Raw genomic sequence first — 27,605 nt, 5'->3', positions numbered from 1 at the left:
GTAAGTTATTTTATTTAAAAGGGTTAGTTCACCCAAAAATGAAAATAATGTCCTTTACTCACCCTTATGTCGTTCCACACCTGTGAGACCTTTGTTCATCTTCGGAATGCAAATTAAGATATTTTTGTTTAAATCCAATGGCTCCGTGAGGCCTGCATAGCCAGCAATGAAATTTCCTCTCTCAAGATCCATTAAGGTACTAAAAACATATTTTAATCAGTTCATGTGAGTACAGTGGCTCAATATTAATATCATAAAGCGACAAGAATATTTTTGGTGCGCCAAAAAAACAAAATAACGAATTCTATAATGATGGCCGATTTCAAAACACTGCATCATGAAGCTTCGGAGCGTTATGAATCTTTTGTGTCGAATCAGCGGTTCGGAGCGCCAAAGTCACGTGATTTCAGCAGTTTGACACGCGATCTGAATCATGAACACATTAACTGTTTTTAGTACATTAATGGATCTTGAGAGAGGAAATGTCATTGCTGGCTATACAGTTCTCACTGAGCCAACAAAAATATCTTAATTGTGTTCCGGAGATGAATAAATGACATTATTTTCATTTTTGGATGAACTAACCCTTTAAAGATTGCGAGAGCACATGAATTTTAGCAATATTCCGTTAAAAAAAAGAATAAGAACTGTCCCTTTTGATTTCATGGTGACTTGAGTTTTATGCAGAAGCAGAAAGGAGCACTTCACAGGTCGGTTCTCACATTGCTGTTTTCGGGAAGGAACTGAGTATGCCCTCTCGGCATGTGAGGCTGAGTAACGGACAGCAAGAATAAACGCCTGCTGAGCCACAACAGCACAGGAAGTCAACAGCCTGTTTAGCACAACTTCCTCTTAACCCTCCCCTCGCTGACCATCCACGTACTGTTTACACAAGAGCAACACCAACACTGTCATCTTCATCATACATCAAGTCATAAACAACAGCAATGTTATATATAATGACGAGTGGTTTTATTGAACAATGAGGTAGTGACTCTTTGACTCCTTTTACTCTGTTTAACGAAGAGAAGTACGTTAAAAAAACACCTACACAGGCAAACAGGTACATTTGGAAATATCAATGTATGAATTCATGAAAAATAACGACTTCATGTGTAACTTTAAGGTACTTTCCGATTCAAAAAGGTTAGGCTAATTTAGAAACCCAAAATGATTACCGAGTGAAAAGCCTGACCTCTACTGACATTTGAGAGAACAGCCATTCATATTTCAACAATGTTGTGTGCGAAATATCATAATACTTCATATTTTTTTTCTTGAAAATAGTATGGGAAACAGTATTATGAAACCATAAAATGCTATTGTTTTGGAATTACCTCAGGTTTAAGTCAGCAAATGGCGTCCAGTTGTCATCTTTGAAATAAAAACTGCTATTTTGCGCATAAAATCCAATTTTATTGTGCGTTTCTTAATTGAATCTCTTAAACTTCACAGTGTAAGGTAAAAAATTTAAAATCACATCTGATATTACTTCTGTTTCACTTATACATGGTTAAGTAAAGTGCACTGCATTGTAGGATACTGCATATTGTGCATACAGGAAATTTGCAAGTCAAGTATACTGAAGAAATAAGACAAGACAATAATTCAGAATCAAAACTGAGAAGGATAAAAAGTCTACACATTTTGTTTATTATGTAATGAAAACACTGTTTATAAATCTATGGTAGTAAGCAGTTAGATAACCTGTGCTTTTGTAGTTATAAATGTAACAACAACAAAATAAATTGTGCTTTTATTAGATAGGGTGGCATAAATGTGTAAAATTAGCACTCATCTTTTTCCTTTTTTGCTTTAAACAATTTAAAAACATCAACCTCAAGATGAATGTAAGGCACATGGGTATAAAAAAAGTACAGTTATCAGTAAAGAGATTTTGTTTTTATCATAGCTGGATCATAACTGGATGTATCCTTACCATGCGTTTTTTAAAAACGGCATGTATATAAAAAGGACACTGTTTCATAATACATAACAGGAAAGGCTGTTGCGTGCAAATAAAGCATTTTCTTTGTGTGCTCAAATTTTTAACACAATAAAGAGAAATGTAAACCGCAGAAGATAATAGTTGAGGCACATGTCAGCTACGAAGGGGCTGTATAACCCTGAAAATAAATTATGGCATATTCACATTCACTCCACCTCTACAGGAATTGCTTTGAAAAGTTCTAGAACCTAATTTGAGTTCATGTACATAATGGAAGCCACTTTAAAATTCATAAAAATGACAATCAGTCTTAATACTCTCTTGTTGTAAACGCATGTAAATACTCACTCTTGCAGTTTTTGTATAACAAGGCATGTTGGCAGTAATCATGTCACATCAAAAGCATTTAAAAAAAAAAAATATTCTGCATTAATTAATTTGTAAACAGTCTTCCGGTTAGAACCTCTTCCCATACTGGGAATGCAAGACGTCACATCCAATTAAATACTGTTGCATGTGAGCAGCAAAAGACGTCAAGTTTGCATATACGTTACACAGCACAGCTGGATTACACTGTTTTGGTTCCAACAACACTCGTTTTCTTTTAATTTAGCAGCTCCAAGTAGGTAATAGGCACTTTTCCCTTCTGATTCCCACGTTCCCCCATCAGCCAATCAGAGTCCATGCCTGGGACGCTGCTTACCATGATCACCTATAAGAAAAGGGGACATGCTATGCTCCTAAGAATTCAAACCAAGAAAGTGTTATTCAAAATCAGCGACACACAAATGGCCCGCCTACCTCATCGGCCAATAAGGAGAGCTCGTTGCTGCCTGCGGCGTCGTAATCGTACAGCACTCGCGCTTTACGGCTCCCGCTGAAGTTTTGCAACTCGGTGAAACCTGAAGACGCATTTCCTGTGGTGGAAGTAAGAGGGGCTGATAGTGGCAGGATGGGTACGGAGACACTGGCCCCACCGCTGGCCGTCGACTGGTTGTTGTTGGAAGAGAAAGCCGAAGGGAAGCTGGAGGGGGGAAAAAAAAGTTCAGATTAGTTCAATAATGATTAAAATAATCTAAATATATACTGATTATGACTTACTTTCCCAGCTGCTTTTGGAGGTCGACCATGTACTGGTAACACTGGGCGTAATACGTCATCTGTGCCTCCACAAAGTCATTTAGACAGCGGAGATGATGGGCCTGGGATAGTGAGAAGGTTGGGAGAGAGATGATATGGTTTGTTACAGGTCAGACGTTGAGTAAAACTGAAGGGTTGTGAGATGTGGATTGGCAGGCGGCCCAGTGGGCGGCAGGTTTTCAGATGAGAGCTCACATGTGTACTGCTGATTCCTTCTAGAAGAAGCCTGGTGATTTCTGCCTGTCTGTCAAACTCACTCTGTGTCATCTTTAGATCCTGCTCGGCCTGAAAGAGAGAGAGAGAGATAGAAATAGGAATGTTTCACTTACACAGCTTAAAGTTGGCCTGAAACGGAAGTTGTGATAGTCTTTTCTTCCCTATTGTGACATATATCCGAGTGTACAGAAGAGGATTAGGGCCAAGCAATAATAAAAAAATAAAACCATCTTGAGATTAAAGTTGTTAAATTTCGAGAAAAAAGTCGAGATTAAATGGTGAGAATAAACTCATTAAATTACGAGAAAAAACGTGTTAAATTTCGAGAAAAAAGTCGAGATAAAATGTTGAGAATAAACTCGTTAAATTATGAGAAAAAAGTCATTCAATTACGAGAACAAATTCGTTAAATTATGAGAAAACTCGTTAAATTTCGAGAAAAAAGTCGAGATAAAATGTTGAGAATAAAGTCATTAAATTATGAGAAAAAAGTCGTTAAATTACGAGAACAAACATTTTATCTCGACTTTCTCGTAATTTAACAAGTTTTTTCTCAACATTTTATTTGGACTTTTTTTCTCTAAATTTAACAACTTTAATCTCGAGATGGCTTTATTTTTTTATTATTGCTTGGCCCTAATCCTCTTCCGTACGAGTGGCTTCTCGAACAAAAAAAAAAAAAAGTAGGACGCGACTTGATTTTGTCCAGTAGGAAATCTTGGATCATAGTGGTTTGCTTTTGCTGTAATCTCATGTGAGTGACAGGTTGTACCTCCCTCACGCCAAAAAAAATAAAATAAAAAATAGTAAACAGAAGAGATGTTGCTGCAAGAGGGAGGGAAGTTATTTTTAAATGAAAGACTATGAGGGTACATGGATTAAAAAAAAAAAAAAAAAAAAAAAAAAAAGATGTGCACACAGATAATCCATTTATAATAAATACTGCAATATTCCATAAAAAATAAGATTAATCAGAATCACATTATTCAAAGGGAACAAAGCTGAAAACATAGCCAGTGCATTTTCATACATAGATATTGTTGACAGGTTTATATATATGTACACACACACACACACACACATACGTATAATAAATAAAACCCACTTAGAGAAATTGTATTGCTAACCTTGTGTCCAAACGTGTACTTCTTTAGTATGTGAAAAGCACTGTGAAAATGAGTATTGTACACATATGATTTTTTTAAAAATATATAAAACAGTAGGTGCAAAATACCTGGATGGCATTCTAATAATAAGTGAATTTAGATGCACTATTGCCCAGTTATTAAAATAGTTTAGTATTTGAAAAAAAGCTGACATTATATGGAAATCAAAGATTTTAAGTTAAAATGTTTAGGTTTAAGTACTAAAAAGACTAAAACTGAAATGGTACATAAAGTAAGTAAATAAATAAACATGACAAAAGCACAAAATGATCTTAAAATTAAAACTTGAAATATACAAATAAAAGCTAATTGAAAATATGAATAAATAATATAACAGTATATAAATAATAGTACAAATTAATTATAGTTTCATATATATCACATTAAAGTCGGCATGAAACGGAAATTGGGATCGTCTTTTTTCCCTTTTGTATATATCTGAGAGAAATGACTTCTCGAACAGGGAAAAAAATGATCATTACTGCAGTCTTCAGTGTCACATAATTATTCAGAAATCATTCTAATATACTGATTTGGTGCTTAATAAACGTTTCTAATTATCATCACTGTTAAACTGTTCGAAACTGTTGCTTAATATTTTGGTGGAAACATTATACGTTTTTTTCAGGATTTTCAAACTTTTGAATGGAGAAATATGTAGCAATGTTCAAGGTTTAAGTAAGCTATTTTCTGTAAATGTGCGAGACTACCAATTCATTCACTGCTATGGGGAAATAACAAGAGTAACAAAGTGCAGTAAATGGCAAAAAAAAATTACAAAAATAGTGCTTCACACCTGTGTGTTGATAATGTGATCTTAAAATTAAAACTTGAAATATACAAATAAAAGCTAATTCAAAATATGAATAAATAATATAACAGTATATAAATAATTAAATATAGTTTCAGCCAAAATCCTGTGTGTGGTATCTACTGTGTTTTCAGTTAGCAAGCTAACAGGTTAGCCGACTAGCTTAGCATATTGCTAACTTTTAAGAAAAGCTCTTTTGATTAGCCAGAACAGGATATTTTGATTTGTTTTTGATCAAGCATTGAGAAATCTTGCAATAATCATAATAAAAATATGTTGGAAATTACAGGCGCAGAAAAAGCTTTGTAAACATGCTGTCTAACTGGTCAAAAATTTCCAGTTTTTCACTGAAGAGAGAAACTCATCATGACACAGATTGCAGTTCTCACATTAGCGCCAAGATTCACAGATTATCCAAAATGGCAGAACATTCTCCTTACCTTTGTCACTTCCTCTGCCCACATCTGCACAGCATTTGAAAACAGTGATAATATATTTAGAGATAAAACTGACACTGATTAACACTTAAACATCTACATAGACTACAGCCACAACAGTAGCAGCTAGCATCACTGAGGAAAATTTAACATGGTAACCCAAGTTTCCACCAAAATACCATAGTAACCATGTTATTGTGACTAAAACAAAATACATACATACATACATAAATAATGTCATATATTTCAAATAGACAATTTCAGAGTAATTTTAATTTTTAATTTTGATTAAAGTGATGCTAATACCAAAGTTAAGTTTTATTGTAGTAACAATCATAATATGGTATTTTGTCAAAAACTATGGTTAGCATGATTAAGGATTCAACACAAATCACTGCAGTTGCAAGGGAACATGGACTATTTGCAGCAATTGAGTAAGAATTACTTGCTCACTTCACTGTATCGATGCAAACTAAGCACGTCCCATTTTGGAACAGGGCAGCTGTTTGTTTGGGTCCTAACGTGTGTATGTGGGTGTATATAGATATATATATATATATATTTGTGTAGGTTGAGTGCTGGTCATGAGGAGACAATCTTGAAGCACTTCTTTACTTCTCTTGTGAAACTGAGGCCAAGGGCCAAGAGCAGTTTTGAAATGTCATCACGATGTTGAGCAAACGTGGATATCCTCTTTCCATCTCTATATACACAACAAAAAAGGAACCTGGAAACACACATGCTGCTAATATCCGGGACAAAAGAGCTTAATCAACAGCTTAAAGAGGAACTGGTATGTCTTAAAGGTGGCTCTTCTAAAGCAGAGTGGAACTCGGCACTGGAGTGAAACACGCAGACCAACCTTCAGCCACTTCACATGGAGAAAATTCACCATGAAGGAGACATTGGCAACATAGCCAGCGTCCCCTGGTGGAGGGGTAGAGCTGAGAGGCTTCCGTGTGTGACACAAAAACAAGAGACAGTAAAGAGCTCCATTTAGGAAAGATGGCAAGTGCCATCTCTGATTACTAGTTTCTAGGCTGTAGCTTATATTTGTAAAGAGTTTCCAGTAGGAAATTACATCATATTTGATGGAAATTCCATTTTAACTCATGTAGAAGCAATAATAACTTACCAAAGCTCTGGCATCAGCCATTTTGGCTTTCTTTAGCTTGGTCTTTGCAGCATCAAGGTCCAGTCGTTTGGTCTGAAGCAGTTTACGCTCTTTCTGTAAAGGAGCAGAAGAGTTTGTTTTGTTAAAGTCGGCATGAAACGAAAATTGGGATCGTCTTTTTTTCCCTTTTGTGATGTACACTACCGTTCAAAAGTTTGGGATCTGTAAGATTTTTAATGTCTTTAAAAGAAGTTTCGTCTGCTCACCAAGGCCACATTTATTTAATTAAAAATACAGTAAATACAGGAATATTGTGAAATTATTACAATTTAAAATAACTGTTTTCAATTTGAATACATTTTACAAAGTAATTTATTCCTGTGATGGCAAAGCTGAATTTTCAGCATCATTACTCCAGTCTTCAGTGTCACATGATCCTTCAGAAATCATTCTAATATGCTGATTTGCTGCTCAAGAAACATTTACGATTATTATCAATGTTGAAAACAGTACTTTTTTTTTTTTTTTTTTTTTTTCAGGATTCCTTGATGAATAGAAAGTTCAAAAGAACAGCATTTATCTGAAATACAAAGCTTGTGTAGCATTATACACTACCGTTCAAAAGTTTGGGGTCAGTAAGAATTTTTATTTTTATTTTTTTTTAAAGAAATTAAAGAAATTAATACTTTTATTCAGCAAGGATGCATTAAATCGATCAAAAGTGGCAGTAAAGACATTTATAAGGTTACAAAAGATTAGATTTCAAATAAACACTGTTCTTTTGAACTTTCTATTCATCAAATAATCCTGAAAAAAAAATATTGTACACAAATATTTTGTACATCTGTGCACAATAAATGTTTCTTGAGCAGCAGATCAGCATATTAGAATGATTTCTGAAGGATCATGTGACACTGAAGACTGGAGTAATGATGCTGAAAATTCAGCTTTGCCAACATAAGAATGATTTACTTTGTAAAATATATTCAAATTGAAAACAGTTATTTTGAATTGTAATAATATTTCACAATATTCCTGTTTTTACTGTATTCAATAAATGCAGCCTTGGTGAGCAGACGAAACTTCTTTTAAAAACTTTAAAAATCTTAGTGATCCCAAACTTTTGAATGGTAGTGTATATATCTGAAAGAAATGACTTCTCAAACAGGGAAAAAAAAAAAGATCATTACTCCAGTCTTCAGTGTCACATAATCTCAGAAATCATTCTAATATACTGATTTGGTGCTTAATAAACATTTCTAATTATCATCACTGTTGAAAACTGTTGAAAACTGTTCGAAACTGTTGCTTAATATTTTGGTGAAAACATTACACGTTTTTTTCAGGATTTTCAAACTTTTGAATGGAGAAATATGTAGCAATGTTCAAGGCTGAAGTAAGCCATTTTCTGTGAATGTGCGAGACTACCAATTCATTCACTGCTATGGGGAAATAACAAGAGTAACAAAGTGCAGTAAATGGCCAAAAAAAAAAAAAAAAAAAAGGTGCTCAGGAAGAAGTTACAACTTTTAGAATGAAAATGGACGTTTCTGAATGTTTAATGGATAAATTTGTGGAGTTAAATCAATTCATTTGGCGTCATGTTAATCTTTAGTGCAAATCCAGTGTTGAACTGACCCTTGTTTCTGAAGCAGTCTGGCATAAAATGACGGCATGGTAACAACACTCTACTACAACAACTGTTCCTCTTCTCTAAAGCAGCCCAACATACTTTGTTACGAGCAGGATTTATGTAAATTTTGGGGTTTGTGATGACACCAACCCGGGAAGAAGTTTGCTGTAGTCCCTACCAGACATTTGTTGTAGTCCTTAAAAAACAATTTCTGTAAAAGAAAATATCTCCCTTTGCATTGAACTTTGAGCATCGCAACTTTGCAGACGTTGTTTAAGATCAAACAGCAACACTAACTAAAGCTACAAAAGTGAAATCATAATCAAGGACCCCTTTAAAATAATATGGTAAGAAATCCCAGTTTGCAATATCAATCAGTATAACGAGCTGTTTTGCACAGCTAAAAATAACCGGAAGCGGATTAAACCGGAAGCCAGACACATTCAATTTACAAATGGCCGCACCTGCTCTTATGTGAAAAATAAGGTGGATATGTTTCAGAAATCCGTGTTTCAGTTGTAATAGTTGCCTAATCTTACCAATATAGTCTTGAAGTCCCCTTCTAGAAAGTTGCGGAAAGGCGTGAGGAAATTGATGGCTGAGCTCTGGATGAACTCTCGCTCCGCTCCTCCGATCTGCTTCTCAGTCTCGCCGCACTTTATCAAAGCGTTTCCTGAGGACAGAAACGGACCAAATCAACTGTACATTTTTCTCATTGAATATCATCAAGATCAATTCAATCAAAAGAGGAAATATTTTATCAATATTGTGGGATGTCTAGAGGCCATTCTCAACTAGCTTACAGTCTACAAGCATTTTAGTAGGCATTTACATTTAAGCTAGGGGAAATGGGGTACTATCAATGGGCTACTATTATTGAATGAGGTACTATGGGTAATTAGGGCACTATGCAGCCTTTGTGTTTGGTGATTACCGTAGGCTGTTCCAGGCCCGAATTCAGTCCCAGAGTCGATCATGGATTGACCCAGAAGCTCATGGTTGTTCAACCGTGTTGGGGCCTTCTTGTCTAGTTTTTCATAAAAGAATTCTTCTATTCTGACATCTGAAAATGCAGATCAATAACATTACAATACAAAAACCTTTGTTACATATTAAATCCATACTATGCATCAATGCCACATAAAATTCTATAATTCATAAATTTTGTTTATATATGAAGACTCATTTAAAAACTTAAGAGTACATGGAAAAAATGTGGTAAACTGTTACCTTATGGATCTATTACCTGTTCAAACAGAAATTTAATTTTATTGATGTAACCTAATGTATTTAGGTAGATTAAGTGCCGCTCAATAATATTTTGCCTTCATTTAGATGCCGGTGGTAAACACTCGTGTTCCAATACTCGTGCAGGAGTTTTGGGAGGCGTTCCTTTCAAAAACTATGTAACAGTCTTTGGATTCTCAGTCGACGAAAAAATCCTCTCTATCACCTTTAACATCAGTGTTGCCAAGTCTGTGTTTTTGCGGCTACTTTGACACTATTGCTGTAGGTTGTTTTTCATGTCCGCGGGTTGAAGCGACCCCAATAACATGATATTTATCCCCTGTAATGCTAATTTTACCACAGGAATCCCACCAAAAAACGTGGATTTTACTCCACGGGATGTGATTTTTTACTGAGGGACACCCGTGAAATGCGACTGGGCTAGTTTTGGGCTAGTTGTGAGTAGCAATTGGGAAAGTTTTGTTGTGAAAATCTAACAACCCTGGTTAGCATGACCTAACAATGAAAAATCCTTCTAAAGCATTTATTAACCTTTTTCAACATTATTAAAATCAAAGGTTTTACTAAAATCAAAACTATTTAATGGACCTGAGCTAACATGAACAATGAACAGTTGTATTTTTAATAACTAACATTAACAAAGATTAATAAATACTGTAACTAATGGGACCTTATTGTAATGTTTTACCAGTTTTTTCCAGGGTATGACATGACTAATAATAATAAATTACATTTAAAAAGTAAAAATTAAAATCATTTCATAATTAAATACTACAGCATCTTGGTTGCATCCTTGCAAAGCAATCTCTAAATACAAAAAAAGAAGATTAAATGAATGTGGTTTTTTAGATGTGATTGAGTAGACAGGTGTGCATGCTAGATCTGTTTTGATCAGCTGTTTATTCTTCCTGTTTTGCAAGTGTTTTTCTGTCTTGCTGATTTTTGAAAGTGGTGTAGCACCATAGTGAGGCTCTAAACAGCTGTAGTTAAACAGACTTTCTGACGTTTCTGTGCGATTTGAACACTTTGAGGAAAGAATAAAAATGGATGGTTTCCAGAGAAGAGGAATCTTCTAAGATGAGGATGATGTACAGAAGGATGTAAAGGTCATAACACATACATATAACAAACACTAGTAGGTCCTCAAAAATTTTACATGGGCTAAAATATTTAACAGCTAATTAGATGCACATGTCAAAGCTAATGAATCATCTAATCACTGAACGGATTTTACTTGGGTTTGGTTGCAGTAACACTTCGGTCTGCTTCAGAATCTTCTCTGTCCAGTGTTTAGTGCACTCAGCTCTGGTGAGGAGATTCTCCAAATGTGCATCCAACTCGGTCTTCTCAGCCTGGCCAAATTTTTCTTCCGTGAACTGCATGAGAAGACAATATTTTAAAAAAGAAGAAGAAGAAGAAAGAGAGAGAGAGAGAGAGAGAGAGAGAGAGGATCAAACATTTGCCCATATCACTGCCACAAATATTTAAAACTAGGTAAATTCAAACAAATATAGGCCTGGTTTCACAGACAGGGCTTAGCTTAAGCCAGGATTAGGCCTTAGATCAATTAGGACATTCAAGTAGATTTTATAAACGTTCACTAAGGAAAAAACATTACTGGTGTGCATCTTGAGACAAAACAATGGCACTGACATATTTGATATGTCAGTACAAGTAGCGTTCAGTTAAAACAGCTCAAACATGCATTTTTAGTCTGAGACTAGTTTAAGCCTGGTCTGTGAAACCAGGGGTTAAACACGTGTAACACCTTCTAATGTTCAACATATAAAAATACATCAGGTGTGTGTGTATATATAATATATTTCTAAAAATACATCAAATATGAATGTGTGTGTGTATAAAAACAAAATTAAAGTATCTAAAATACATAAAAGTATTCATGACAGATTTAAATCAAAGGAAATGTCTAAACGTTTATCTAATTAAAAATTATAATTCTAATAACAGGCAGATAGTGTTTGACACTTGATAAACACACTTAGGTATTTGTTTATGCAGAGCAGCTGTATTTCAGCGGCTAACTTAGTTTTATACTTGTAATAAGTTTGACATTCGCGAAAATGCCAATTATATTTTCTGTTTCTAAGCTTATGCTCAAACAAACTTTCTCACATCCTAGTAAGTATAAGCCGACCAAGGCAGCGTTTTGGGACATCATTGAAGAGTATTTTTCCGCATCATCAGCATATATGACCGTCTCTATGATGAAGGATAAAAATACTGTGTGTCTAGACAGCTCAGTAGATTTTAAGACACAGCCTTTGTGTGTAAATGCTGAGCTCTGCCGGATTAAACTCTACTTTAGCCCGTTAGCGTTAGCCTCACAAACTGAATCTGGACAAAATGTAAAATGTCAGTGTGTATTTTGGCCATATATTAAAGTATGCATATCTAATCGACAAAACAGAGCCTTTAATGTCTGCTTTTGCAGTTAAATCAAGAACTAAGACATTAACGACGACATTGTATATTAACAAACCCGATTTACAGCACGACAGAGAGAGAAAGAGAGGCCCAATAAGTGAGAAAGAGAAAGAAAGACACAGAAATGCAGCGTGATAAATATTGGAAAGCACTTTAATGCCCAAAATGCACATGTTTAGGATTAAAGTGTTGAAATAAAACTTAAATAAAAACTTTTAGCATCTTTACAGCGAATCTGAATCTTCACTTACTTGCACCGCCCGACTGAATAAAGTACCAGCGTCCGCTGCCAGTCTTTTCACGTTAAAATCCATCTTTAACTTTTCAATATAAAACTATTTATTAAAAGAGAGAAGGTGTAAATAAACGTTTTGACATCAATGTTAGTCTTTATTACAACGGCCGGATTTTTGTGAAAGTATGACTGAAGCAACAGCCGGAGAAGAGGAAGAACCACCCACAGATCTGATTACTGAGAGCACAGAACCGGACCTGGACCTCCAGATATAACCGGTATAACCGTGTGGGTACACCACCTTCATCATACACTCCAGAACGCGTTATAGACTTTAACAGAAGCATTTTCAGCAATATATATTGTGTCGCGTAGCTCAGAGATTGTGATATTTTTGTTTTAAGGCCCAGTCATACTGGGCCAGTCTTTGTTGCTTCAGGTTTGGACCATGTTTGGGACTTTAGTGTTTTCACATGTGAATCTGTCATGCTGTGCTCTTTACTCTTCTCTAGTTAGTTAAACTTTAATCAGGATGTGTGTAACTCAATGTATTTATGTGTGTATAGCGCCCTCTACGGGACAAAAAAAGTTGAGACCAAGAGGTTAGTATCTATCTATCTATCTATCTATCTATCTATCTATCTATCTATCTATCTATCTATCTATCTATCTATCTATCTATCTATCTATCTATCTATCTATCTATCTATCTAGTTCTATCTATCTTTACTGTCTGTCTGTCTATCTATCTATCTATCTATCTATCTATCTATCTATCTATCTATCTATCTATCTATCTTTACTGTCTGTCTACCTGTCTATCTATAAATCTAACTAGTTCTCTGTCTCTATCTATCTATCTATCTATCTATCTATCTATCTATCTATCTATCTATCTATCTATCTATCTATCTATCTATCTATCTATCTATCTATCTATCTATCTATCTTTACTGTCTGTCTACCTGTCTATCTATAAATCTAACTAGTTCTCTGTCTCTATCTATCTATCTATCTATCTATCTATCTATCTATCTATCTATCTATCTATCTATCTATCTATCTATCTATCTATCTGTTGATCTATCTATAAATTTATCTAGTTCTATCTATCTTTACTGTCTGTCTATCTATCTATCTATCTATCTATCTATCTATCTATCTATCTATCTATCTATCTATCTATCTGTTGATCTATCTATAAATTTATCTAGTTCTATCTATCTTTACTGTCTGTCTATCTATCTATCTATCTTTACTGTCTGTCTACCTGTCTATCTATAAATCTAACTAGTTCTCTGTCTCTATCTATCTATCTATCTATCTATCTATCTATCTATCTATCTATCTATCTATCTATCTATCTATCTATCTATCTATCTAGTTCTATCTATCTTTACTGTCTGTCTATCTATCTATCTATCTATCTATCTATCTATCTATCTATCTATCTATCTATCTATCTATCTATCTATCTATCTATCTATCTATCTATCTATCTATCTATCTATCTTTACTGTCTGTCTACCTGTCTATCTATAAATCTAACTAGTTCTCTGTATCTATCTATCTATCTATCTATCTATCTATCTATCTATCTATCTATCTCTCAATCTATCTATCTATCTATCTATCTATCTATCTTTACTGTCTGTCTACCTGTCTATCTATAAATCTAACTAGTTCTCTGTCTCTATCTATCTATCTATCTATCTATCTATCTATCTATCTATCTATCTATCTATCTATCTGTTGATCTATCTATAAATTTATCTAGTTCTATCTATCTTTACTGTCTGTCTATCTATCTATCTATCTATCTATCTATCTATCTATCTATCTATCTATCTATCTATCTATCTATCTATCTATCTATCTGTTGATCTATCTATAAATTTATCTAGTTCTATCTATCTTTACTGTCTGTCTATCTATCTATCTATCTTTACTGTCTGTCTACCTGTCTATCTATAAATCTAACTAGTTCTCTGTCTCTATCTATCTATCTATCTATCTATCTATCTATCTATCTATCTATCTATCTATCTATCTATCTATCTATCTATCTATCTATCTATCTATCTATCTATCTATCTATCTATCTATCTATCTGTTGATCTATCTATAAATTTATCTAGTTCTATCTATCTTTACTGTCTGTCTTTCTATCTATCTATCTATCTATCTATCTATCTATCTATCTATCTATCTATCTATCTATCTATCTATCTATCTATCTATCTATCTATCTATCTATCTATCTTTACTGTCTGTCTACCTGTCTATCTATAAATCTAACTAGTTCTCTGTCTCTATCTATCTATCTATCTATCTATCTATCTATCTATCTATCTATCTATCTATCTATCTATCTATCTATCTATCTGTTGATCTATCTATAAATGTATCTAGTTCTATCTATCTTTACTGTCTGTCTGTCTATCTATCTATCTATCTATCTATCTATCTATCTATCTATCTATCTATCTATCTATCTATCTATCTATCTATCTGTTGATCTATCTATAAATTTATCTAGTTCTATCTATCTTTACTGTCTGTCTATCTATCTATCTATCTATCTATCTATCTATCTATCTATCTATCTATCTATCTATCTATCTATCTATATATCTATCTATCTATCTATCTATCTATCTATCTTTACTGTCTGTCTACCTGTCTATCTATAAATCTAACTAGTTCTCTGTCTGTCTATCTATCTATCTATCTATCTATCTATCTATCTATCTATCTATCTATCTATCTATCTATCTATCTATCTATCTATCTATCTATAAATTTATCTAGTTCTATCTATCTTTACTGTCTGTCTATCTATCTATCTATCTATCTATCTATCTATCTATCTATCTATCTATCTATCTATCTATCTATCTATCTATCTATCTATCTATCTATCTATCTATCTTTACTGTCTGTCTACCTGTCTATCTATAAATCTAACTAGTTCTCTGTCTCTATCTATCTATCTATCTATCTATCTATCTATCTATCTATCTATCTATCTATCTATCTATCTATCTATCTATCTATCTATCTATCTATCTATCTGTTGATCTATCTATAAATTTATCTAGTTCTATCTATCTTTACTGTCTGTCTTTCTATCTATCTATCTATCTATCTATCTATCTATCTATCTATCTATCTATCTATCTATCTATCTATCTATCTATCTATCTATCTATCTATCTATCTTTACTGTCTGTCTACCTGTCTATCTATAAATCTAACTAGTTCTCTGTCTCTATCTATCTATCTATCTATCTATCTATCTATCTATCTATCTATCTATCTATCTATCTATCTATCTATCTATCTATCTATCTGTTGATCTATCTATAAATTTATCTAGTTCTATCTATCTTTACTGTCTGTCTATCTATCTATCTATCTATCTATCTATCTATCTATCTATCTATCTATCTATCTATCTATCTATCTATCTATCTATCTATCTATCTTTACTGTCTGTCTACCTGTCTATCTATAAATCTAACTAGTTCTCTGTCTCTATCTATCTATCTATCTATCTATCTATCTATCTATCTATCTATCTATCTATCTATCTATCTATCTATCTATCTATCTATCTATCTATCTATCTATCTATCTATCTATCTATCTATCTGTTGATCTATCTATAAATTTATCTAGTTCTATCTATCTTTACTGTCTGTCTATCTATCTATCTATCTATCTATCTATCTATCTATCTATCTATCTATCTATCTATCTATCTATCTATCTATCTATCTATCTATCTATCTATCTATCTATCTATCTATCTTTACTGTCTGTCTACCTGTCTATCTATAAATCTAACTAGTTCTCTGTCTCTATCTATCTATCTATCTATCTATCTATCTATCTATCTATCTATCTATCTATCTATCTATCTATCTATCTATCTGTTGATCTATCTATAAATTTATCTAGTTCTATCTATCTTTACTGTCTGTCTACCTGTCTATCTATAAATCTAACTAGTTCTCTGTCTCTATCTATCTATCTATCTATCTATCTATCTATCTATCTATCTATCTATCTATCTATCTATCTATCTATCTATCTATCTATCTATCTATCTATCTATCTATCTATCTATCTATCTATCTATCTATCTATCTTTACTGTCTGTCTACCTGTCTATCTATAAATCTAACTAGTTCTCTGTCTGTCTATCTATCTATCTATCTATCTATCTATCTATCTATCTATCTATCTATAAATTTATCTAGTTCTATCTATCTTTACTGTCTGTCTATCTATCTATCTATCTATCTATCTATCTATCTATCTATCTATCTATCTATCTATCTATCTATCTATCTATCTATCTATCTATCTATCTATCTATCTATCTATCTTTACTGTCTGTCTACCTGTCTATCTATAAATCTAACTAGTTCTCTGTCTGTCTATCTATCTATCTATCTATCTATCTATCTATCTATCTATCTATAAATTTATCTATTTCTATCTATCTTTACTGTCTGTCTATCTATCTATCTATCTATCTATCTATCTATCTATCTATCTATCTATCTATCTATCTATCTATCTATCTATCTATCTATCTTTACTGTCTGTCTACCTGTCTATCTATAAATCTAACTAGTTCTCTGTCTCTATCTATCTATCTATCTATCTATCTATCTATCTATCTATCTATCTATCTATCTATCTATCTATCTATCTATCTATCTGTTGATCTATCTATAAATTTATCTAGTTCTATCTATCTTTACTGTCTGTCTGTCTATCTATCTATCTATCTATCTATCTATCTATCTATCTATCTATCTATCTATCTATCTATCTATCTATCTATCTATCTATCTATCTGTTGATCTATCTATAAATGTATCTAGTTCTATCTATCTTTACTGTCTGTCTGTCTATCTATCTATCTATCTATCTATCTATCTATCTATCTATCTATCTATCTATCTATCTATCTATCTATCTATCTATCTATCTATCTGTCTTGTCTGTCTGTCTAGACAGGTGTTGAATGGTAAAAATGAGAGGCTATATGTGCTAATACTTGGCCTTTAAATAACTTTAGTTCAGTGTGAATAGAAAAAATTCTTCTGGAGTAATTTTCTTTCATTGCATAACTAGTTATCATCACTAGATGGCAGTGTAACATCAGTAGTGTACTATGTTTGAGTTCTGCTCACCTGCTTGTTATTTAGATAAGACTTTAATAGTAGAGGAGAGATAGATAGATCATGGAGTGTTTTGACTTTTGCATACTTCAAATAAAATAAATCATGTCTTATTAAATTTCGAATTTATTTATAGATGTTAATATTCAACCCAACATTTGTTGTTTAAGGTGTTTCAGATCTTTTATTATATCTATATTGATAAATATAGAAAGATATATTTTATGTGACTGGGGCTAGTTATCACACATGAAGGTACATTTTGACTTAAAGGGATAGTTCACCCAAAAATGAAAATTTGATGTTTATCTGCTTACCCCCAGGGCATCCAAGATGTAGGTGACTTTGTTTCTACAGTAGAACACAAATGATGATTTTTAACTCCAACCGTTGCCGTCTGTCAGTCGTATAATGCAGAAACAGTCAGACGCGCGCCTCCGAAGAGGGTGCATTCAGGTCTGCGCATGCGCATTAGCTTGAGCCAGCCTGAAAAATACAGTTTGTTGTCATGATTCGAGCGTTTAGAAACTAAATTTATGATCCGGTTGTTGTTAGATTTCATTGGTGATTTCAAATATGAAATTTAATCGTAAGGTTGGCGAACAGCTTTGCAGAATTTGATGTTTCCCCATTCAAAGAGATTGCATGATGCCCAGGATGCCCGAAAGGCGTTTCAAAGATGGCCGCAGAGTGAAATGACTTGTCTTAAAGGGACTTTGGTCCTACTGCATTCAGCATCCGGTTAGTGAGGTCTGAATGCACCCTGACGCCGGAAGTGATGTCTAGTACTCATTGAAGCAAAGCGAGAGAGATCACTTCCGTCACCAGAGCGCGTTTTCTGACCTCACCAACCGGATGTGGAAGGCAGTTGGACATAGTGGTGTTTTAGAGGTAAAACATTATATAAATACTGTTCGGTTTCTCGCACAAACCGAACGTTTCATGTCTTAGGACATCAATGTGTCGTCACGAGCCGCAGGGTTTCATTTGGATTTGTCTGTGCATGTGTTTTTTTTTTTTACTCTTATAGATGAAGTTCCCATTGCCATGCATTATACGAATGACAGACTGCAACGGTTGGAGTTAAAAATCATCATTTGTGTTCTACTGAAGAAACAAAGTCACCTACATCTTGGATGCCCTGGGGGTAAGCAGATAAACATCAAATTTCAATTTTTGGGTGAACTATCCCTTTAAAGTTTTTGTTTTCAGGGTTCGGAGTGTGTATCAAACTGCCAAAGTCACGTGATTTCAGTAAACGTGTTACATCATAAGTGTTAAGAAATTTAAATGGTTCATGTGACTTTGGCATTTTGATACACTCTCCGAACCACTGATTCGAAACAAAAGATTCGTAAAGCTTCAAAGCGTCATGAAGCAGTGTTTTGAAATCGCCAGTCACTAGATATTGTTGAATAAAGTCGTTATTTTGTTTTTTTGGCACACAAAAAGTATTCTTGTCGCTTCATAACATTAAGATTGAACCACTGTCGTCACATGAACTGTTTTAAATATGTCTTTAGTAGCTTTCCGGGTGTCTGAAAGTGTTAATTATCTTGCTGGCAATGGAGGCCTCACTGAGCCATCGGATTTGATCAAAAAATATCAATTTTTTTTAGTTCTGAAGATGAACAAAGGTCTTATGGGTGTGGAATGACATGAGGGTGAGTAATTAACGACATAATTTTCATTTTTGCGTGAACTAATGTTAACCCTTTAATTGCAGGTTCTATTATTAGCCTACAATGTGACAATTTACAATTTGCCCCTATGCCTCGCTACATATATTTTTCCAGCGAATATGTTCAGTCACTATTTTTTTGTAGCAAAGACTCAAAAATAAACCTGTCTTGTTTCTCCCTACCTTCGAAATAAACCTACTTCTCACTGCAGCATCCGCGCTTGTAACCGTAGTAACTAAATAAATATGCGTTGTAGCCCAGCCCCCTGTGCGCTACGTCATTTGACTGACAGGTAGATGCGGCGCGGTTTTCATCATGCTTGATACACACGCGCACTGATGCTTCCACACAGAGAACCGGGAGCATCTTATCCTCTTCACCTTTTCAGATCTCTCGCGTGCAAGTTTTTTTTTTTTTTTCAACGAAGGTGCAAGTGTTAGTTTTCAGAAACCGAAAGAAATGACCCTAGTGTCATTTCGTACGAGATGCTGATAAAATCGAAATTTTAATAATTACTGATAATTATTATTTTGTTGCTCTCATAAGAAGGAGCGATGGATTTTATTATCCTTGCCAGAGTTAAATAAGCCTTTGCCAAAGAACAAAAACGTTATTTTGGGAAATGGGCAGCACCGCAATGGATTCTAAGAAAGATGAGAAGAAAGATACCAGAAAAAGAAGATCGCTTCGGATACACATGCCTGTAAGTTCTTATCTGACGATACTGATTTTCTTCTACCACAGATTTAAAGCCAAAAGTTGTGGAGCATGATACAAACACAATATAAATTTAATTCATATTCTCTCTACTCGCAAAGGTTTTGCAATGACATTGTGAAATGAGCTGCAACATTGATTTGACTTTTCAAAAGGTTATTTCAAAAGTGTTTACTGAATATATTCATATTTAAACAGGCTGTTTGTCTTTTCTGTTATATAGTATACCATTTTTATTTATTTTTGACAGTATTTGTCTGTACATATCTGACATATCTGAGATGGCTGAGAATTAATATCATGCTATCTGTCCTAAACAGCATACTCATATTCAAATCAACCACATTCACATAAATAGCACTGAATATGTTTTGACCAGGTCGACCATATTTCAATTGACCACACCTGACTGAGTTAAACATGGAGTCGTCATTTCTAATGGCTTAAAGAACCACAAGTTGTGGTTTTTCTGAACAAATGTTCATGGAAATACACAGGCTTTTTATGAACTAATACTGATCAGTGTTGATCCTGTATAGAAACAGATGACAGGTGTGAAAGTTTACACTATGTCAGGGTTCCAGTGTATTATTTTGCAAATAAAATAATAGCATAGCATAAGAAGTAAGTGTAATTATTAGATTAAAAAGAAATCCCTGCACAATAATCAGTGTTTTGGTTTAGTCAGCTCAAGCTGTGATGAAACCGTAAGTCACTGCTGGAGCCACTAACAGTAATCACCTGCTAATTAGCTGTTTAGTGTCATTATCAGATCAGTGTCATTACTGAATAATCCCATGAATATATAAACAATATTTATCAGCAGGTTCTGTCATCACTGCATAATTTGTTGCATCGTGGCATTTTTGTCAGTTTCCTGACCTTGTAACAGGTATATGTGAAATATGTGCCATGGTTTCCGCTGCAGCCATATTTTATTAAGTACACAATCTTGAGCCGTGTGATGTAGAGATGTAATATGCTGATAAACCTCTTTATAGTGACTTTTTGTAAGGTTTTTATCTATTTTGTATCAAGGTTTAATATGAAAATCTGGGCTGAGACTGTTCTTATTACTCATAAAATGTCCAATATAAACCCTGAAATATTGAAATATGACATTTATAGTCATTCAAGTTTGAATTGGTGAACTATTAGGGTATATTTAACCACATTTACTACTCTTAATAAATGTCTGTAAATAAATGACTGAACTAAAGGTCACAAAGCCAGCATTGTTATTACGTACACGCATACTTTTGGACGTAATCAACCCGGATAAACCCGCATGCACTTTTGTGTACATAAGGAATAGGTTCAGTGATTTCCCTACATTCTGAATTAACACAAAAATAGACACATATGTCTTTCTGATTGCTGTTTATGTTTGCTTTTTCAGTGTTCCTTAGCAATAGTGTAGTAATGAGATTCTTAAAATGTCATACTACTATGTGAAAAAGAAGTGCACTTATTTGTATTGAATGTGCACTTGTGGCGTACTTCAAATCTTAAAAGTATTTTAATCATGACAACTTAGAATAGACCCTTTTCACATTTCCGGGTTTCTCAGAAGCGGAAGTCGTCATAGTTGGGTAAAATTCTATAGCGGTGAATGAGCGAATACATTAAATATATTTTTTGTGTTTCCATTTGTTCAAATAGCAAAAGAAAAACTCCACAATAGTGTTTTCACAACTTTCAAAAAGAGGAAAAAAAATAGAGAGCGATTAATAATGGCAGTCAGAAGAGAGAAAGATGTAATTTTTACCATCACTTCCATTGCTGCTGTATTAGAAACACCCTCACAGCAGCGTTTTTTTGTAAATGTAGTTCATGATGTAGTTGACTAGTTTTTGATGCAAATGTAATATAATACTAAGTATAGTGTTTTATAAATGTACATACGTTTTTAAAAAAAAAATGAAAATGTAAAATACTTTGCAGGATTTACAATATAGTCTGTGAAAAGGGTATATAGTTTTAGCATGTTATTGAATATAGCGATGTATTTGGTCTTGGTGGACTAGATCTGCTACGCTGCTGTTGATTATTGCTGCTGCAGAGCAAGTACGGACTTGTTAATGCTAATAGATCCACAGACACACTGCTGTGAGCATGTAAGGTATGCTGCTGCTGCATAAATAGACATGCATAAATCCTATAGCAGATCTAGGCAGGTGGAGCTGGGGAAGGTGGAGGGGTTCAGAGGAACTCAGATGGCGTGCTGCAGGACTAGCTTATAGCAAACAATGAACCTGATTATTCAAATGTTAAGAAAGCTATCTCATTGGCTGCAGGATCAGCAGATGCAAATCAGAGTGTGCCATGTGGTAATGATGTGATTGCTTGCAGATTGCATGTAAAGGACCTATCAGCATGCGCCCTCTATAGTTTCATGACTGAACTAGATATATTAAAAAAAATTAAAGTACATTAAAGTATGTTTTAGTTTACTATAAATGCTTGTCGAAATATTCCACAGTTCACTTCATATTTCAAAGACAATAAAAGTAATTATGAAATTACTTATAAAGACATAGTCCTACTTAAGTGGGTCAAAAAACTCTTAATCTCTAATTGCATTTAATATCAATTTAAACTATCACACATTTTTATTTAATTGTAAATAACATGCAATTAAGTGTCTGAAAACATTACATTCAGTTCAAACTTAAAGGGTTAGTTCATCCAAAAATTAAAATTATGTCATTAATTACTCACCCTTATGTCGTTCCAAACTGTAAGACTTTCGTTCATCTTTGGAATGCAAATGAAGATCTTTTTGATGAAATCTAAGAGCTTTCTGTCCCTCCATACAGCTACTGAAACTTTGATGTTCATAAAGAGATTATAAATCTAATCCATATGAATTGAGCGGTTTAGTCCAAATTTATTGAAGAGACACGATCGCTTTATAATGATGAAAATATTTAATTTAGGCTTTTATCCAGATATAAATATTGATCAGCGAACATAAACAGAAGCTCAGCCGAACCTGCTTGATGCGTGAGAACAAACACACACGAAAATGAACCTCATTGGTTCTCGCATGTCAAACAAACATGCTTGAGCTTCCGTTTACCACAACTGATGCGTGCATTGATGAACGTTTATATGTGAATAAAAGCATAAATTAAATCTGTTCATCATATAAAGCGATCAGTGTCTCTTCAGAAAATCTGGACTAAACTCAAATTCATATGGATTAGTTTTACGATCTTTTTATGAACTTTATGAAGCGTCAAAATTTCAGTATCTGCTATGGAGGGAGAGAAAACTCTAAGATTTCATCAAAAAGATCTTTATTTGTGTTCCGAAGATGAACGAAAGTCTTACAGGTTTGGAATGACATGAGGGTGAGTACACAGCAAAATCCCCAGAGTTAAATCAACTCTGCTCAGAGTGCATATGGTCCCTCTCTAAATAGTGTTAAAGTAACACTGAAGCAGAGTTAAAGTTATGGAGATAATTAAGAAATGAATAAGGCTGTGACTTAAGTCACTTGTAGTTCTTGTGTTTTTTATTTCTTCAGTGATTCTGCTTGTTAACAGCAGCTGTTCATCACTACTGCGCAATCATTACTTAATTAATTGCATAATTATCTAACTAAATTTAACTCTGCTTGAGTGTTATTTTAACACTATTTAAAGAGGGACCATATGTAATCTGAGCAGAGTTGATTTAACTCTGGGGATTTTGCTGTGTAATTAATGACATAATTTTCATTTTTGGCTGAACTAACCCTTTATACATATTATAAGAAAGTATATTATTTCCATAATAAGTGCTCTTTTAAAAGGTGTACTTCTTTTTCATAAGGGTTCCCATGTTTTTGATGTCTTCTGAGACCATTTTTGTGATTTTTATGATTTTATGCTATACCTTTTGACATTTGCAGGGCCCCAGATCTAAAAAACAAACAAACAAACAAGCAAAAAAAACCCCACAAAATTAAAATGAGTGTTTTTCGGAAGTGACAAGTCTCAAATATTGTTCTTTAAACACTAACAAACTAAAAGAGGCATCACAAGCGCTTGTATTTTGTATCTATGATAATTTCTATATTCACATATGGTGTTAAATATTTGTCATTTTTGACTCATGGCAACCGTGAGATGCAGCCTTGGACTTGCCTGATGCACTTTTTATGATTTGTCATGTTTTAAAATGGTTTTCTGCAGCTCTCCCTTAGTCATTACCTGCGCTGTATTTTTCTCTGTTTATCCATACACAAACAGACTGAGTTGCAAGCCAGCCTTGTTACCTTCCTGTATTTAAGTATATTTAGGTATAAACACACACATCCCCAGACCTGTCCCACTGACCTCCATGTAACTGAGGGGAGGTGCTGTATCATATCAGTGAGTTATGACTGTCCTTGCTCCTTGGAGTAATCCTGCATTCGCCTAACGGGATTTCCGAGTGCTTGCATCTCGATACAAGATCGCTACAGCTGTAACTCTGTGAATCTGAGGGGGTGTGATTTATTTGATCACTTTCCAGTGCTTGTTTGCAGAGGTAATATTTTGTCCTGATCTTTAGCCTGCAAATATGGGCTTGTAATCGGGTCTTGGGCTCCAAGGATATGGAGGCGGGGTGCCTTGAGCTCCCCGTCTACAGGACAGATGGCTTTTCTACTTTGGCTGTGGTCCTTCTTTTCTAGAAGGAAACTGACTCGGATCTATCTGTAAGAAGGATGATGTGTTTTTAGTGTTGATTGGTTTGCACATTGGGAGATAAGGTAAATGACATGTGGCATTTAACAATACATCTGGCCAACTTCATCAGAAGTTGAAATCAAACCATTCAAGTAATTGTGAAACATTTTCTAGGACGTTCATGTGAATTCTAACTCATGGGTTTGATTTTTTTTCTTGGCTTTCACTCACATTTCTATCAGCTGGGAGTGGAAATGCTGTCTCAGGCTTTGAAAGTCAGTCTTGTTACCATGGATATGACTGACCCGTTGTGAGACAAGAGAAGATTTGCATGTTGAGGAGAAACATGACTCAAGCCGTAATGGATGGTTTTAATGAAGGAGACGGGGGAAGGATTAGCCAGTTTTGACATTTTAAAATTTTGAGGAAAAAATTAAATAACAATGAGATTAAAAGTAGAACTTGTACTGAGAAACATGAAAGGTTCAAGGTGTCGTTGGCTGATTTTGACCTAAATGCTACATGTGAATTTATGCATCGTAACATTATAATGTCGATTATATTTAAAGGGATAGTTCACCCAAAAATTAAAATTCTGTCATTATTTGTTGTTCCAAACCTGTATGAGTTTCTTTCTTCTGCTGAACACAAGAGAAGATATTTTGAAGAATATCGGTAATCAAACCGTTGATGGGCTCCATTGACTTCCGTAGTATTTTTTCCAGTACTATGGAAGTCAGTGAGGCCCGTCAACTATTTGGTTACCCATATTCTTCAAAATATGTTTTGTGGTCAGCAGAAGAAAGAAATTCATACAGGTTTGGAACAACTTGAGGGTGAGTAAATGATGACAGAATTTTAATTTTTGGTCGAACTATCCCTAGATAGCAAAAAAGTCATTAATTGCCCTTTATTTGCCTTCTTTTTAGGTAATTAACCATAGAAAACACCATATCAGTCAACCACTAATGCTTTATAACAGTATTGTTTTCTGTAAGTAAATGGATGTACTGTAAGAAAAGTGCATTATAAAAATTTCACTAACTTTAAAAAAAAAAAAAAATGTGTGATCAGTTACAGTAATTCTGTGTGTAATGGGTTACAAGTCAGGCTAGTGAAGGGATTTAAAACTGCATGGTACCTCAAATATACAGAGTGGCTGCCAAACAATTGCGTCTTCTGTGTGGCTACAGTACAATAGCGGCTTGTGTAATGAGGATGAAGTTAATGCACTTCAGTGACTCTGTGGTTTGTGTAAGGCCTCTGCTGTTGTTTGAAATGTCACTGCGTTGCATTTACAGAGAATTCTGAGAATTTAATAAGCTTTAGGTTACTGCCAAAGTGAGTTTTAGGTACTAGGTGCAAGATTCTACAGCTGCGAAATGGACGAAGAACTGAAGAACCCGTGTGTAAGTTTGCAAACTGCTGTGCTTAATTTCTTCGTTTAGCTGTGCAAATGTTGTTCTAGAATTATTCTGGTTGTAGACCACAATTATCTTATTTTAACTTTGTTCTTATAGCTGGCCTGGTAAAACTATTTGTTTCATAGAACAAAAATTTGTTGATCCCATTGGAGTTTCTTGGAAAACACTGTCCGATCTCCAGGGTTAAGTGATACCTGATTTAATCTGTGCATTACAGGTTACACATACATTCGCACAGACCGGGAAAAAATTGCAGGGCGGTCACATGAGATCATGTTACTTTAAAAACCGGTTTAAATGACAGAGGCTGTGTAGATGTTTTCCACCACTGCTGTCATTACATAGCGGTGATGTCCGAAAGAAGTACGCACAATGCTACATTGATTGATGTTGATTATAAAAGTCGGTGGATTTTTGAGAAGGAGGACAGTGGAGACGTTTTGGATCCGCTGTGAGTTCTTCTTCCAAACTGTTCTTGTATTTCTGGTTGGGCATGTGGGGTTTTGTACAGGTTAGATGGATCACCCACCGAGTGTCCATCTGTCATATGATGTGCTTCTGTTAAACTGTCTAAACTGTTTATTCTCTTTCCTCTCGGCCTGTTATTTGTATAATTCCTTGTGATTTTTGGGTACTGCAGAGCTTAACCTTTGATCTAGTTAGTAAGCAACAGTAGATTAGTGATTTGTTCATTATGTCTATTTTTATGGAGTGAATGAGAGATGCCACAGTCATGAAAGCGATTTTTAAAGAGCTCAATCATTATGTTTGTTTGTACTCCTCAGGACTTGAGCTCCTTTGCCATGCCGTTCCTGGAAGGAGATGCGGAACATGTGAAGGACGGCGTGCGCAAGGTAACACAACCAAAACACTCACAAGGCTGAGCCAACAGTCAACACAGTTTTGTTCAGTTTTGAAATCAATCACTATTGTGAAAAGCGTTTTTTAATGTATGTGTGTGTGTGTGTGTGTGTTTATTAGTATTATAGCTAAATTATTGGTTTCAGCAGAGTTGGGGAAATATTCTTTTAAAAGTAATGCGTAAAAAAAAAAAAAAAAAAGAACTAATGCAACATAGGTGATGGTGGGTGAGTGGTGGTAGTGGTGATGACAATAGTAATAAATGGGCATATACACACACACACACGCACACACTTATACATTTACACATTTTTATTACACTTCTGGAATTATGGAATTATTAGATTGTTGGTCACTGCACTATTATAGTCTGTACATCTGTCTGTCTGTCAATAAAAAAAAATAAAAATAAAAATAAATAAATAAAAGTAATGCGTTACAATTACGTTACAATGCGTTACTCCCTAAAAAAATAACTAATTACGTCACTTAGTTACTTTAACACTTTATTTTAAGGTGACGTAGTTACTACATGTACTTACTATAGTAATAACAATAAATTATGCATAATTACAAGTAACTAACCCCTAAACCAAACCCTAACCATAACTCAATAGTAAGTACATGTAGTTAATTAGTATTACTTATTTGTGTAAATTCAATGTAACAATG

General features: G+C 34.2%; 2 protein-coding genes across 5 annotated transcripts in view; one reads left to right on the top strand and one right to left on the bottom strand.

Annotated features, from left to right (window-relative positions):
• Nucleotides 1–1,394: 1,394 nt before the first annotated feature.
• Nucleotides 1,395–12,855, bottom strand: sh3glb1a (SH3-domain GRB2-like endophilin B1a). Of its 2 annotated transcripts, XM_067378153.1 has the most exons (10): nt 12,410–12,855; nt 10,948–11,089; nt 9,400–9,528; nt 9,005–9,138; nt 6,854–6,946; nt 6,581–6,670; nt 3,284–3,373; nt 3,050–3,150; nt 2,750–2,972; nt 1,395–2,660 (listed from the first exon to the last, which is right to left on the bottom strand). In XM_067378153.1, exons 1-10 carry the CDS (start codon nt 12,470–12,472, stop codon nt 2,553–2,555), a joined length of 1,173 nt encoding a protein of 390 aa, XP_067234254.1. In that variant the 5' UTR covers nt 12,473–12,855; the 3' UTR covers nt 1,395–2,552. The 2 variants fall into 2 exon arrangements, with proteins under 2 accessions (XP_067234254.1, XP_067234253.1); XM_067378152.1 differs by lacking the exon at nt 6,581–6,670 and having other exon boundaries at nt 1,396–2,660; nt 12,410–12,852.
• Nucleotides 12,856–19,229: 6,374 nt separating this feature from the next.
• prkag2a (protein kinase, AMP-activated, gamma 2 non-catalytic subunit a) overlaps nt 19,230–27,605 on the top strand; it is a 77,328-nt gene continuing 68,952 nt past the window's right edge. Inside the window, exons 1-2 of one of the 3 annotated variants that reach the window (XM_067377473.1) lie at nt 19,230–19,255; nt 26,858–26,926. In XM_067377473.1, the coding sequence (XP_067233574.1) occupies nt 19,250–19,255; nt 26,858–26,926 (75 nt within the window). In that variant the 5' untranslated portion in view covers nt 19,230–19,249. Of the gene's footprint in view, nt 19,256–19,842; nt 19,977–26,857; nt 26,927–27,605 lie in introns of those variants that run through there. The other 2 variants (XR_010893746.1, XM_067377472.1) reach the window with 2 other exon arrangements.

Source organism: Chanodichthys erythropterus, chromosome 23 (assembly GCF_024489055.1).
Source record: "Chanodichthys erythropterus isolate Z2021 chromosome 23, ASM2448905v1, whole genome shotgun sequence".
Taxonomy (NCBI): domain Eukaryota; kingdom Metazoa; phylum Chordata; class Actinopteri; order Cypriniformes; family Xenocyprididae; genus Chanodichthys; species Chanodichthys erythropterus.
Note: the sequence above shows the minus strand (reverse complement) of the source record. Positions and strands in the feature narration are given on the sequence as shown.

Excerpts from the sequence above, each read along its gene's own strand:
- sh3glb1a (XM_067378153.1), bottom strand. The coding sequence starts at position 12,472 with ATGGATTTTAACGTGAAAAGACTGGCAGCGGACGCTGGTACTTTATTC. Across the intron at positions 2,973-3,049 it reads CTCCAAAAGCAGCTGGGAAA|CTTCCCTTCGGCTTTCTCTT; the intron begins GTAAGTCATAAT and ends TCCCCCCTCCAG. Across the intron at positions 2,661-2,749 it reads TCTCCTTATTGGCCGATGAG|GTGATCATGGTAAGCAGCGT; the intron begins GTAGGCGGGCCA and ends CTTTTCTTATAG.